General features: G+C 48.4%; 3 protein-coding genes across 3 annotated transcripts; 1 reads left to right on the plus strand and 2 right to left on the minus strand.

Annotated features, from left to right (window-relative positions):
• Nucleotides 1–1,167: 1,167 nt before the first annotated feature.
• FOBCDRAFT_296076 (frequency clock protein) lies at nucleotides 1,168–3,757 on the minus strand (the record flags this gene model as incomplete). Its single annotated transcript, XM_054705865.1, has 2 exons — nucleotides 1,168–3,521; nucleotides 3,580–3,757. 2 exons carry the CDS (start codon nucleotides 3,755–3,757, stop codon nucleotides 1,168–1,170), a joined length of 2,532 nt encoding a protein of 843 aa, XP_054561840.1.
• Nucleotides 3,758–5,837: 2,080 nt separating this feature from the next.
• Nucleotides 5,838–6,412, plus strand: FOBCDRAFT_321436 (uncharacterized protein). Its single transcript, XM_059612069.1, has 2 exons — nucleotides 5,838–6,237; nucleotides 6,294–6,412. Exons 1-2 carry the CDS (start codon nucleotides 5,967–5,969, stop codon nucleotides 6,296–6,298), a joined length of 276 nt encoding a protein of 91 aa, XP_059465404.1. The 5' UTR covers nucleotides 5,838–5,966; the 3' UTR covers nucleotides 6,299–6,412.
• Nucleotides 6,413–9,601: 3,189 nt separating this feature from the next.
• On the minus strand, nucleotides 9,602–11,120 carry FOBCDRAFT_227951 (Bromodomain-containing protein). The gene is made up of 2 exons (XM_054705869.2): nucleotides 10,913–11,120; nucleotides 9,602–10,855 (listed from the first exon to the last, which is right to left on the minus strand). Exons 1-2 carry the CDS (start codon nucleotides 10,997–10,999, stop codon nucleotides 9,812–9,814), a joined length of 1,131 nt encoding a protein of 376 aa, XP_054561844.1. The 5' UTR covers nucleotides 11,000–11,120; the 3' UTR covers nucleotides 9,602–9,811.
• Nucleotides 11,121–12,987: the final 1,867 nt, after the last annotated feature.

The raw sequence follows: 12,987 nt of genomic DNA on the forward strand, positions 1-12,987 counted from the left end.
GTGATTTCAATGCAGGGTTTGCACATAGGCCTTCCGCCATTGCACTGCACTTGCGTTAGGTTGCATGATTACTTGGTTAAACCAATAAGTAAGTCAAATGAGGTCGTACTCTCGGCTTCTTCTTTCTATAGGATTCACAGGCCGTGCGAGTTCCCGCTCCCCTCGAGGGGCCTTGATCAGCCCTGAGATAAATGATTAAGACTAAGCGTTAGAGCCATTTTCCATTAAACTCAATCTTAGTGCAGGGTTACGAAGTAGTGGCTAGTATTTACTCGTTATTGAGAATCCTGAACTTGATTGTAGGGATGTTAAGGGTTTCCGCATACTGAGAATTATGTTATATTTGCATGTGATTCTGATTCGATATCGTCCAGCCGTGAAATAATGCCGCTCTCTAAGTCATAATGGTGTTTTGTGTAGGAGAAGGAGTCCAGGCTAGACAGCTGATATTTAACAAAGCCTTCGCGACAGGAATACTAGTGTTCGCCCGACCGTAGTCCTCGTATCCTCCTTTTTATTTGTCTTATGTTACGTTACTATGTGATACAAACATCAGAAACAGGCCTAAGCTTCGTCAACAACACGACAAGTTGGCAACTCCTGGATCGCTTAATTGAAATGAGATCACCGCTGATAATGTTCTAAGTGTATAGTAATCTACATTATGGCAGTGTACTGTGTATTTCTCAATTTCATCTAGATACCATCTTTGCCTGGATATCGATATACCCTGAACAAATGATAAGATCTCTTCTGTGTCTGTAGTACCTGTTGGCTTATGTGGGACTAGAACCCTAAGACCTGGCAGAGTTTAAATAGTACGAAAATCAGCCGCAGCCCGAAATGATGTCTTTCACCATGCCCATATACTACATAAGCCTTACGTTCAAGTTAAAAGAGAAGCGGTAATTAGATCAATAGACGCACATAGTATCAGTTAATCCTAAGGGTAAGCTTATCTTTAGAACATTCATACCGTAATTTCTTTCCGGGAAATCATCGTTTGTTTAGGATCTTTCTTGGCAACTATGATATATTCGCCTCCGTGTCTTGATTGATGGACAGGTCCTCTCTGTAGGACCACTCGTCTAGAGCATCATCTGCATTGATGCCACTGCTAGCATCGACGTCATGGGGGTTGATACTGGAATAATACAAGTTCGCCCATCAGCTCATATCCCCCTCTGATGACCCTGTATCATTCGCAGCTATAGATGGATCGTCATCTTCCCCAGATGTGGAATTATCGGTACTAAACGGCGGAAAGAAACTGACAGGGGATGGCAGTGGAACTGGTACCAGTCTCTTGATGCGCCATGACAGATACTCAATCTCGATATGCGGTGACTCTTCGATTGTTTTTGCTTCTGAACCACCGGGGACGGGACAAGTTAACATCGCCGCCCGTTGATGAATCCTTTCTATGTTTTCATTTGGCCTTTCAGTCTGAGGCTCGGAAGCGCATGGAAGGAGGTCTTTTTTAGGCCGTTTAGTATTGACAACAACCGTAAAGTGATCAGCGGGTAGAACACCACTAAGTCCGCAGGGAACCAATGGCTGTTGTCCCATGTATTGCTGATTGTCGTTCCAAACCAAATCCAGCTCGATATCGCTGGTTTGTTCACTACCATTGTTTATTGAACCCTGAGCTTCATCATTATCCTCGCCCATGGCTGAAGTCTGCTGATGCAGGTTTTGGCATAGATCCGTCAACGGTCTGTAGCCGATGAAGGACCCAGATGCTGTTCGTCGAGGACACCGGGGGAAGTCTGGTACTTGCCGAGAATCCTTTTGGCTTTGGCCGCTGGAGAGAGTGCGACTGGTTGATGACATGGTAGCTGGATCGCCTGACAAATCAATACAGAAAGGCGCGCCGCTATAGTATGAGATAGCACCCTCGTGGTGTTGCGATCTAACAGCCGACCCTCTGGAGTAATCCAAGCCCAAGTCCCCCTCGCCAGGATTATCGTCGTCCACCGCCGTCAAAGGCCAAACCGTTAAATCCAGTGAAGTGTGCCTAGCTGACGAATTCTGCTGAGCAAATAGTGGCTTGTAGCGGAAACTTTGAACTCGAGCGCAAAGCTGTGGATCAAATTGAGGCATATCCTTACTTGAGCCGCCAGATTGGGATTTATTGGTAGTAAAACGGGTAGTCTTCTGGCGTTTGCGTTTCTTTTCCGAACCATCAATATCGTCGGTAAAAGAACCAGCTTGCGAGTCGTAGCTAGGGCTGCAGCTACTGAGCTTGGTATGTTTGGATCCGCCTCGCCATCGAATTTTCTGCCCGTCAGGAGACAACTGCAACTTGGTGCTGCCTTCAGAGACAGAAGAGCGTACAAAATCTGATGTTACGTTGATTAAATGGAGCTGGGCCAAGTTGTACAGCAGGCTCAAATACACCCAGCCCTCAGTGTCTAGGTAGACGTCTTGGATACTCTGCTGTGCAGGCGAGGACTCGGGCGGCAGTCGACTCAAATGCCGGATGTAGTTCATATTCTCAGACGGCATATGAGTACGATCGGGGTCCAAATCACATGGTCGTATGGGTCGCTGTTCTGGCAAAGGCAGGACTAGAGGAGACAGCTTCGTACTCGAGGCCGAGCCACTGTTATTGCCCCCAGCCTCTATGTCGTCCGGATTGGGATCAGTAATCGAACCACAACCCCTTGGATTGCACTTGTTTCCTTGGGGACGCGATTGTTGTTTGAAGAGGGGGATTCTTGCTTCCTGGATAGGCTTAGTCCCATGAGTGGGTAATTCGTAGGTTGTTGACAGGCCCTCCATCTGTGCATCCGCTATATCATGTGTTACAACGAAGCTACCACCCGGCCGCACAAGCGGCACCTTCGAAATGTCGGCACCGTTAGTCCCGCCTGTAAAGAGCTGTTCGAGACGGCGAACGACAAGACTTTTTCGCTCCTTGTCTGTCATGGTCATGTGTTGCGGGTATAGGCCGTCGGGAACATCTCGTAGATAGTCTTCGACCTGGCTGTTTGATGATTTGGTTGAACTCATAATGGGAAGGCTAAGAGGCGTACTCGAAGGCCCGGCACTGGCCGACAAGGAGACATAAGCAGAATCGGTTGGCCCGAGGTTGGTACCTGGAGAGGAAGGAGCATGTTTGTAGCCAATTCCACATTTCGAGTATATGTGACCATGGCTGTGGGGGGATGCCGTCTTCTTTTTTTGCGATGATGAAGCGTCTGGAAACTCCTTGAGGTCGGTGGCAAAATCCCTTAGTATGGCCTCTAGTTCTCTCTTTTTTTGGAGGGGCAGCCCCTGAATCTTGATCTCAAACAGCTTGTCTTCATGAAGTGCGGCCGGGCCCAATTTCTTGTGGTGCTTGAGCTCCTTCTTTAGCTGTTGAATCTCGAGTGTTAGGTCGTCAATGATGCTGCGGTAGTCATCGGCGCTATTACTATGTGTCGTGATGGGCATAGGAGGGCCAGGCTGGTACTGACTATTTGAGTATGACTTCTCCATATTCGATGAATCAGGTTCTTTCCCAGAGGGTACATTAACTACGCTCTGCATCAGTGTCTTCTAAACTACCCTCAGCCGGCTAAAGTCAATTCTTACTGTCCATAATACCGCAATTGGCGATCACATTATGGGTTAAGTCGTTAAGCCACTTCAGTGGGTCGTTCGACCCCGTCTCAAAATTGCTGCTGGGGGAGTTACGGCGGAGAGAATTATGAGCTGGTGGTGGTAGTGGTGATGGTGGGGTTCTATGTGAACTGCTTTGATTCGACGGCATATTGGCCCGGTAAGCATATGGGAAGTAGAGCAAGACTCTAATAGGGCTGCTTGATTATCTATGTCGCAAGGATTTCAAGTATGCCTATTGTCAGGCTACACTATAGTAGATATCCAAGGTTTGAAGATTGAAGACTGGTAATACGGTCAGAAGACGGCTAGCAACAATCAATTGTCCTGTAAGATAGCAATAAAAAATCCAGTTATAAATGAAAGTACATAAGTGCAAGAATCGACCTGTCGCAAAAGAGTCGCAAAGAGTGATATAGGCAGTGGCTAGTCATTAATCAGTTGACCAAGACCGTTAATTGTATATGTGCAGAGGGGGGACCGCGGCAGTATATTATGCTGGGTTTGGGGGAGAGCGTCGGCAGGTTTTGAGATACTCACTAAGACGAAGTAAAGCTACAACCGGCAATAAAGAGTTGCAAATGATTTCCAGATTATGCAAATTTGTTTTGAAAGGGGGTTCGTCGATATCGAGTCTTCCTGGTTCGTTAGGCTGATAAAATATCTGGAAATATCCAACAAAGAGGTCATGGGATGAATCTGCTTTTCTCGGTGAAGGTCCGGTTACTGAAAAGGTAATGGACATTCAGTGTATCTTCCAAGCCTAGCGTGCCAGTGATGGAAACGGAGAGGTCGAGTCGCAGCAAAATGATCTAGCGAGAGATCTATTTAACCGCGGTGCGTGCTTAAGGACTCGACTAATAGCGTCGCCTGGAATACCTCAATGGTCAGGCCCAGAGGTCGCCAAAACTGCTACGATAAACAGCTGATACGTTCATATATCTGGGCGTTCGACGCAAATAGTCGTATGGTGGCAATTAATGATACAACAGCCGTGACGCTCCGGTTGGAGCGTGCGCGGTGCTTTGCAGAACGTACGAGCACGGAAAAGATGTGAGGACGAGGGGGAGATGCCGATCGTCGCCAGAAACAGAGACTGGGTAGTATGGACGCATTGATTGGTGGGGTTGTGGAGTTAAAGCGGAGGGTGATCCAAGAGCCAGGGTCCGCGGAGTGGGGCTATCCACACAATTGATAAAGCTGGGCGTGGAACACTTTACGAGAGCATGAATCCAAAAGAAATATTAGGAAACAATTACTATTAATAAGCGTCAGCAGCGGTACCGAGGGACAATTAGGAATTTCGCGGGCAGTTACAGTGGGATGCAATAATTTTGAACAACTTTTGAAATACTGATACCCCCTGTCTAGCCTATTTGGAGTTAAGCCTGCTTCTAATCTAAGGAAGAAGCTCGATCTAGCCAATCACTATATTCTTATTAGCCGTGCAAAAGCTGATATGTACGTAGTAGCTAGCTTAAAGAGGCTAGCAGTAAAAGAGCATACACGCCCGGTATTCAAACTTATTGCATCTTGCACTGTAGGCATTGCTCCGGTGTATCCGAAGCGCTCTGATATGATGGCGAGGTTCTAGACCGCGGTCCCGCGGTCCTCGCGCCAAAGCGCCGAAGGTCTAGACCACCATACAAGTAACGGGGTGGCATTATATCGTAACTGACCAACCAAGGTGAATCATTCTGCTGACACCCAAAGCCACGCAGCCCCTCTTTTTCAGTCCATTTCTTTGCTAAAAAGCATGGCTGAAGGTCTAGAACCAGCATGATCAAAACGAAAACCATGATACACCCCACATGTGGTATGACAACAACAATTAGCCAAGCATGCAGCTTGGAAACGGAAAACTAGAGTCAAACTATCCCTTTCGCTGGCAATAAGCCTTCGCAGCCGTCACTGGAAAGAACCTAGACCAATCCAAGTGTGCAAAATAGGTACAACCAGCTGTTGAGTGTAGTTGCTAAAATGAAGTAATTACGGAAGGGTGATAGCCAATTGAGAGGCGCCAATATATGAATATACATACTGATATATGGAAAAAGGCCAACCTATTGCATCGGGATGACTCCTTCTTTGACTCTTCCCTAGTCAAAGTTGTTGTCACAGCTATACGGCTCTTGCGAACATAATCAGCAATCCCCCCGGAGTTAAGGCTTGGGAAGTACACAAGAAAACGGAAGATGACTAACGCCCCCACCCACAACAACTACAATCTTTTACACTCTTTTACAGGCAGCCGTTTGAAAAGTCAAGCAAAGCGCGACGCGACGCGAAACGCCGCGATTGACGCAGTTGCGGACAGCATCGTTGTGACCTCGGAGGACGCCTGCCCTCGGGATTCCAGCATGCGTAAATCAGACTGGCCACGAAAGCTAACAGCGAAAGGAATGGAGAACTTGTCCGGTAATGTTGGGATAGTAATGCAAGCCCTGATCCGCGAAGTATGCGACGAAACAATGAAACAGATGGCGAAGGCGCAGCAGGAAACCGTCAAGGAAATCACGACTTCTCACGAGAGAATCATTGGGACTCTGTGGAATGCCTGGAAAAAGGAGCAGCAGGCGCTCGAGCAAATGATCGAAGGCCAGGTAAAAGCGATCAGGCAGCTGCAACAGGGTATTCAAGGCATTCAGGCGCGAGCCGCACAGGAACGAAAGCTGATGCAGGAACAGATTGACGAGCTCAAACGAATGCAGCAGCACGCCTCACGCGATATCGAGCCCCTGCAAGTGCAGGCCACCGAAGAGATCAAACACATCCACGAGAAATTAGATTCAAGCAGCTCTAGCCAGTAGTGGGAGACCGGGTGTTGCATCTGTTTCGGACATCACTGAGAGACGGAGAGCTGCCGGTCCAGTAGAGGAGCGCGAAAATCATCCCGCTCAAGAAGCCGGGCAAGGACGATTACAAGGTAGCCAAGGCCTGGAGACCGATCTCACTTCTATCGACGCTGGGAAAGATATTGGAAGCGGTCATGACCGGATCTCGTACGCGGTAGAGACATTCGGACTGCTACCCACCAACCATTTCGGCGGAAGGAAGCAACGATCGGCCGAGCAGGCACTCCTGCTCCTCCAAGAGCACTTCTACAAAGCGTGGCGCAACCGGAAGGTGCTCAGCCTGATAAGCTTCGACGCGAAGGGAGCGTACAACGGGGTGTTCAAGGATCGACTACTGCAGAGAATGGAAGCCAGAGGCATCCCTAAGGGATTGGTGAAGTGGATCGACGCTTTCTGCTCCAATCGGTCCGCGACGATCGTGGTAAACGGCTACACCTCTGAGCGACCCGACCTGCCACAGGCTGGACTTCCGCAAGGGTCGCCCTTGTCACTGGTGCTGTTCCTTTTCTTCAACGCAGACCTCGTGCAACGCAAGATCGATACAAAAGGTGGATCGATCGCGTTTATTGATGACTACTCAGTCTGGGTGACGGGTACGACAGCAGAAGCCAACCGAGTAGGCATCCAGGCCGTCATCGACAGAGCACTGCAGTGGGAAAGGCGAAGCGGGGCGACATTTGAGGAGGACAAGACGGTCATCATACACTTCACGCGCCATCCCGAACGCACCGATGAAAGCCCGTATACGACCAAAGGCCAGGCGGTCATGCCAAAGAAAAGCAGAAAGATACTGGGATTGGTGATGGACTCGGAGTCGCGGTACGAGGAACACATAAAGGAAGCAGCTACACGGGGACTTCGGGCGGCCATGTGTCTACGAAGGTTGAAGATGTTAACACCCCGGACGGCGAGGCAGTTGTTTGTAGCAACGGTGGCCCCGACGATGGACTACGCTTCGAACGTGTGGTTTCATAGACGCGGGTGGAGAGAGACCAGGTGGCTGAACGAAGCACAGAAGATGGGTGCGCAAGCCATCACAGGAGCCTTCAAGACGGTTTCGGTGACAGTGGCGGAAGCTGGTATTCTACCTATCAGTGAACGCCACGCGCAGGCCGGCACACGGCTCTACGTCAATATGCAAACACTGCCGAAGACGCACCCGCTTGCGACATTTAGAGTGAGAGAGACACGGAGCTATCTTTCGCCGTTGACGAAACTGGCACTCGCCCACAATGGAGCAGTAGAACGGATGGAAACGATCGAGCCATATGCGCTATCACCGTGGCATAGGCACACGGCGATGGAGTACGACTCAGACAAGGGGGCAGCGGTGGATGTAGATATAGGTGACGAGTTGACCGAGACCAGCAACATGAGACAAGTGCTCATCGCAACGAGCGCCTCCGCGAGAAACGGACTAGTTGGCATGGGCGGCGTCGTGGGCAACACCGCTGGCGGAGGAGCGACGGACGATGTAATGGCAAAGTACTCCGTCACTCTTGGCCCGAGAGACGAGCAAAACGCATACACGGCTGAGCTGGAAGCGATAGCAATGGTCCTGAGGTGCATGCCTGATGGACTCTAGCATCAAGATATCATCGTTGCGACACGAAATCGATCGGCGCTACAAGCGATTGCAAAAGCCCGACAGCGGTCAGGGCAAGGCACCATCCGGGAGATCTACAGACATGCGAGACGACTGGAAAAGGGTGGCAACACCATTAAAATGCGCTGGGTATTATCTACAAACGAGTCTTTTACACTGGGAGTAAAAGCAAAGACCGAAGCACGAAAGGCAACATATAGCGGATGTAAAGCAACGAAACCGCCGCATCAGGCTCGATCGGCCCGACTGAGAGTACTACTGGCACAGCGCAGACCGTGCATGGTGCTACCAGAGAGCGTAGGCGGCTATTCGAAACGGCTTGACAAGGCGCTGCCCGGCAAACACACGCGCATACTATATGACGCCCTGAAGAGACGCGAATCTGACATCCTGGTGCAACTACGAACGGGAATGGCACGAGTCAACAGGTATCTGCACAGGATAGGCGCAGTAGAGACAGACACATGTGACTGCGGCCTCTTCCGATGCCCACAGTGGGACGAGCAACGAGAACACATGCGAAATGTCGACCGGGAAATACAATACAATACAAGTCTATTACGCCCGGTAGGCCAACGCCCAATGGGCTCTGAAGCTAAAGGTACATACACTTCGCTAGGTATTGCCTTGCTCTCGTCAAGCCCATACGATTCTCGCCTTGTTCCTTCCAGTCTAGTCATTGCTTTCCTTCTTTGTCCTCGTGATTGTTAGTAGTAGCAGGACAACTTGAAGCCCAATCCCTCCAAGTGTTCAGTTTCCTATCTTCGGCGGCTGAAGCGGTGCCTGCTGTTGACTATTTGAGGGCGTCGTGGGTTATCGGTTAGTGTTGATAAAATGTTGCTAGGTGAGTGGTGTTCCTGTCATCTCTGTTCTAGGCGACCTGTAGCGATCGCGAACCTGATCGTGGCCCGCACCGCGTCCATGTCTGGCGTCCATTCCTGACCGTCTGATGCTGGCTTACCTCCCAGATGAAAGGAGAGGTTGCCGCGTTTCTCATTCGTACACTGAAACATCTCTTTGCGTTGTGTCGTCCATTTCATGCATCGAAAGAGGGAATGCTCTACCTTTTCCTTTTCCCGCCTACATAGGCACTCATCCATCGGTGCTGCCCTGATCTGATATAGATAGCCGTTCAGTCGCGTCATTCCGGTTCTAAGCTGCACCAGCACGCTGGCTTCCTTCGATGATAACTGGTCGTATAGCAGGCGGGTATGTTTACCGGGCAGAGCTGAGTCGACCTTCCTCGAATGCCTGCCAACTCCTTCTGGCAACTTCCTCTCGCTTCGCAAATCTGCTCTTGTTCGACTGAGAATTGTAGTCTTCGCTTTGGCAACTCCCTTTTGCGGCGTGATGTATGGCTCTGTTGCATGACGGGCCGACATCTTGGCTGTCTTTTGAATGTTGAGCTCACTATTAGAGGATAGCCAGATGATATTGACTCTATTGCCGTTTCCTCGGAGCTTCTCTACAGCATCATATATCTCTCGCCAATTTTAGAAGGACGGGTACCCGTCCGCCTATTGACCGCCGGATAGGACTGTCATCGTGCACGAACCAGTTTTGTAGTATCCTGTCATGTTACCGCCACGACTGCATACAGTAGGCTCTGGCATGGCCGTACTTGAAGCCGCTGCATTGGAAGAACATGAAGGCGTGGGTTGCGTGCTGTGTAGTCTACGGCGACAGACTCGCAGGCGGGAAAGTTATCCATGGTGCCTCAAGTTAACCAAGTCATGCTATCATACTACTCCAAATGTGACCACTCGGAGACCGTGCGTATCTGCCGCCACATGTACTTCTCTAACTTGTTGGCACACTTCACATAGAGCGAATTCTCGCCATTGAATTGACGACAGTTGTCAAAGATGAGCTGGGCGTCTTTAATGAAATCCTCAGGTGTCATGTATTGCTCCGCTTCCAGCCTGGCCTCCATAGTACTTAGGTCCATTGGTTCCTTGATGACTTCGTAATAGTCGGCGACATCGTCCTCGCTGACAGGCTGCCGGAATGGCCACGATGATTGATGGTCCTGGAGGTCATTTAAGAGATGTAACAGCTGCTTGTAATTCGGGCCGTGGTGGGATTTCCTAGCCAGCTCGTCCATACCAGGTGACCAACCTGACGCCCGGATTGCGTCGATGGATAGGGGATCAATCGGAGTAAGGCCGTTCTCCCACCGTTTCGGAGGTTGATGGACCACGTGGCTCTTACTAAAGGCCTGTATTTTGGCATGGACGCATTTCTTCTGCTTGAGGAGCATGCGGCCTACGTCTAGGTAGCGAATCCTTGGGAGCATAGAGCACTGCATAAGAGTTCCGCCCTCATAGTCTTTTATACACCCCTTCCAAATTGAGTCATCCAACGTGATCTCCTTTGTAAAACCCTGTTTCTTGAAATAGGGGATGGCCGAGTTGTCGGCATAGGTCAGGAGATGCATCATATTTGATGATGCCTTAATGTAGTCCTTCAGATGCGCCATGAGGTGTGCCCCGTAGCCCTTGGCCTGCTCATCTGATAAGACGGCGCAGAAGGCAATCTCGGCGAACTTGCGGTGCTTGAACGGCCGGTACGTGATGCCACCTACTACTGCTAGCGGTTTCCTCACAATGATGATGGACATGTGAGCTCTATCGTAGACGAGGCGCGCGATGTAGCTCTTAGGCATCTCCGGTAGCTGCTTCTGAAAGACACATTTCAGCCCACCCAGGACGATGAGACTCTCCCGGTCACCATCATTGTTGACGACTCGAAATTCTATCTCGCCGTTACGTTCTTCAATAACTGCGGACTACATGGCAGGTTAGTCACATACACAGGTAGAGTACAATGTTTAGGACGGCATTACCTTCTCACGAAGTGGAATGGGCCCCTTCCCTAGTCCTTCCTGCGCCGGAAGCGAGGGCACGAAGTCAATACGATTGTTGCAACTCATGTTAGTCCGCGAGGAAGTTTGATCTGTCGCGTCAGGAATCGAGCCTTAACGAAAGCGAAAAAAGAAAAAAAAGAGTTTAAGGTCAACAAAAGTGTTATCAAGCCAGAAAGCTGACTGTAAAATTACCTCCATAGGAGTTGGACTGTTGATTTCGCTGATCAGTGACTTTCTGGGACCCTAATGAATGAATGAAATTTATCAAGCCGGGCAGGGCCAAACCTCAGAAGGCCAGCACACTGACAACTCTGAACGAGATCTCCCTACGTGGGGCCCCGCCGCTGACAAAGATCTTGCATCAAATGATTTCAGGCCGGGTAACCCTTGGCAACGTAACGGGGTTCCACTTTAATTAGGCCGAGCTTCAAAACACGTTTGCAATGCAAATATCCACCCTTTATTGTTTAAATTGCGCAGTAGTGCTGGGTGAGAGTATATTTTACGAAATTTGGTTGTTCATTATTGGGATGAGAGTTCTTCTCGGGTTTATATCTCTAGATGATTTTACCTAGGACTTTGAACTTTAAATCTAGGAATCTCAGCCTAACAGTCTGAATCCTGAAGGGAAGGGGATTCCCGGATTTTCCAACAACGCGTTGAGATGCGTTAGTAAGGTGTAGTAGTAGTAGTATTTATTACGCCCGGGAGAACGGACCTCATAGGGCCTGTGGCTACGCTAAGTGTCGCACTGAGCGTGCTTAAAGGTAGAATGAATATGATGAGCAGCAGCAAAATGTGTTGATTGATTGTCTTAAGTTATCTCTTGTGCGGGGTATTCCATCCCGCACAGTTACTTAAAGCATATAGCTAGATTACTAATGCCTACCCTGCGACACAAAGTCAGGTTAACTAAAATAATAAGGTCATGTGATAGAAAGTGCTAACGTACATGATAAGCGAAACCAACAGATAAGCGAGGCCAACAGCATACTGTGCAGCAAAAAATAGCTTACCCGATACTATTCTGTAGCTTAAATAAAATAGCTAAAAATCTGGATAAATTATTTCTCAAAATAGTATAGCTAGTTATACTTAAAAGTATTTTCCAGGGATTTTTAATTAATTTTATTTATATAGAAAACTTTAAGATACAGTGTATCTTGCAGTGTAAATAGACTTTAAAGTTTATAGCTATATAGAATTTTTTTAAAAACCTAAGAAAATAAACATAGCTTATTTTAAGACTTATTTATAAGTTATCAGAGTCTTAGCTATTTTAAGCTTAATTTGAATTTTTAAGAATTATCTAAAAAACTGCCTTTAAGGTGAAAAGTGGTCTGTTGGTCTGGCTTATCCGTTGGTTTCGCTTATCATATACGTTAGTTTAATAGTTGTAATATCCAGGTTTTAGCTATTTTAAGCTTAAGTTGAAGGAGAACTTCTGAATGAAATAATAATTCGAAGTGTAAATACCAACAAATCAGCAAGTGCAACGCTTGCTTATCATATACTGTTACATCGTTTGGGATCATATGAGCAAGTTTAGAAAGCAGATTAAGCATCCTGTATAGCCATGTCAAGGGCGAGACATTAAAACAGCTCGGATAATGCACGGTGTATTTTTGTAGATTCTCTCAACGCAATGACCCCTAGCCAGTACGTTGCCCCTGTCATCCTGATAAGTCCTAGATCTCGTTAGAAACAATAATTATGCCTCTCTGGGCACATCTTATTGGCATTAGTGGCTGAATACATGGTGAAACCCTGATTAGCTGGTGTTTATTTGGAACCAAAAGATGGGTTTTGAACATGAGTTGCACTTAAGGCCAGAGATTCGAGACTTCGGTCTTTTAGACTAGCAGGGAGCACAACACCACGCTCCAAACCCGACCTAAGAATGCGGGGTTTGGATCTGATTCTTTTTTTAGGGTCCTTCTGAAACCTCCGCATGGTCGCACGTCACCCCCAGCCATTAATAGGGTCGTTGTTTTAAGTCAAAGTGTTAATCGATGGCGGCCCACCTGATGTCGAAGCGGTCCGGAAACGTCAGC

The sequence above is a fragment of the Fusarium oxysporum genome, chromosome VII (genome assembly GCF_013085055.1).
Source record: "Fusarium oxysporum Fo47 chromosome VII, complete sequence".
NCBI classification, from domain to species: Eukaryota; Fungi; Ascomycota; class Sordariomycetes; order Hypocreales; family Nectriaceae; genus Fusarium; species Fusarium oxysporum.

Bases quoted from the DNA above. Each gene is read 5' to 3' on its own strand.
- FOBCDRAFT_321436 (XM_059612069.1), top strand. From the start codon at position 5,967: ATGCGTAAATCAGACTGGCCACGAAAGCTAACAGCGAAAGGAATGGAG.
- FOBCDRAFT_227951 (XM_054705869.2), bottom strand. From the start codon at position 10,999: ATGAGTTGCAACAATCGTATTGACTTCGTGCCCTCGCTTCCGGCGCAG. The intron at 10,856-10,912 runs GTAATGCCGTCC...CCTGCCATGTAG, and splicing joins CCATTCCACTTCGTGAGAAG to TCCGCAGTTATTGAAGAACG.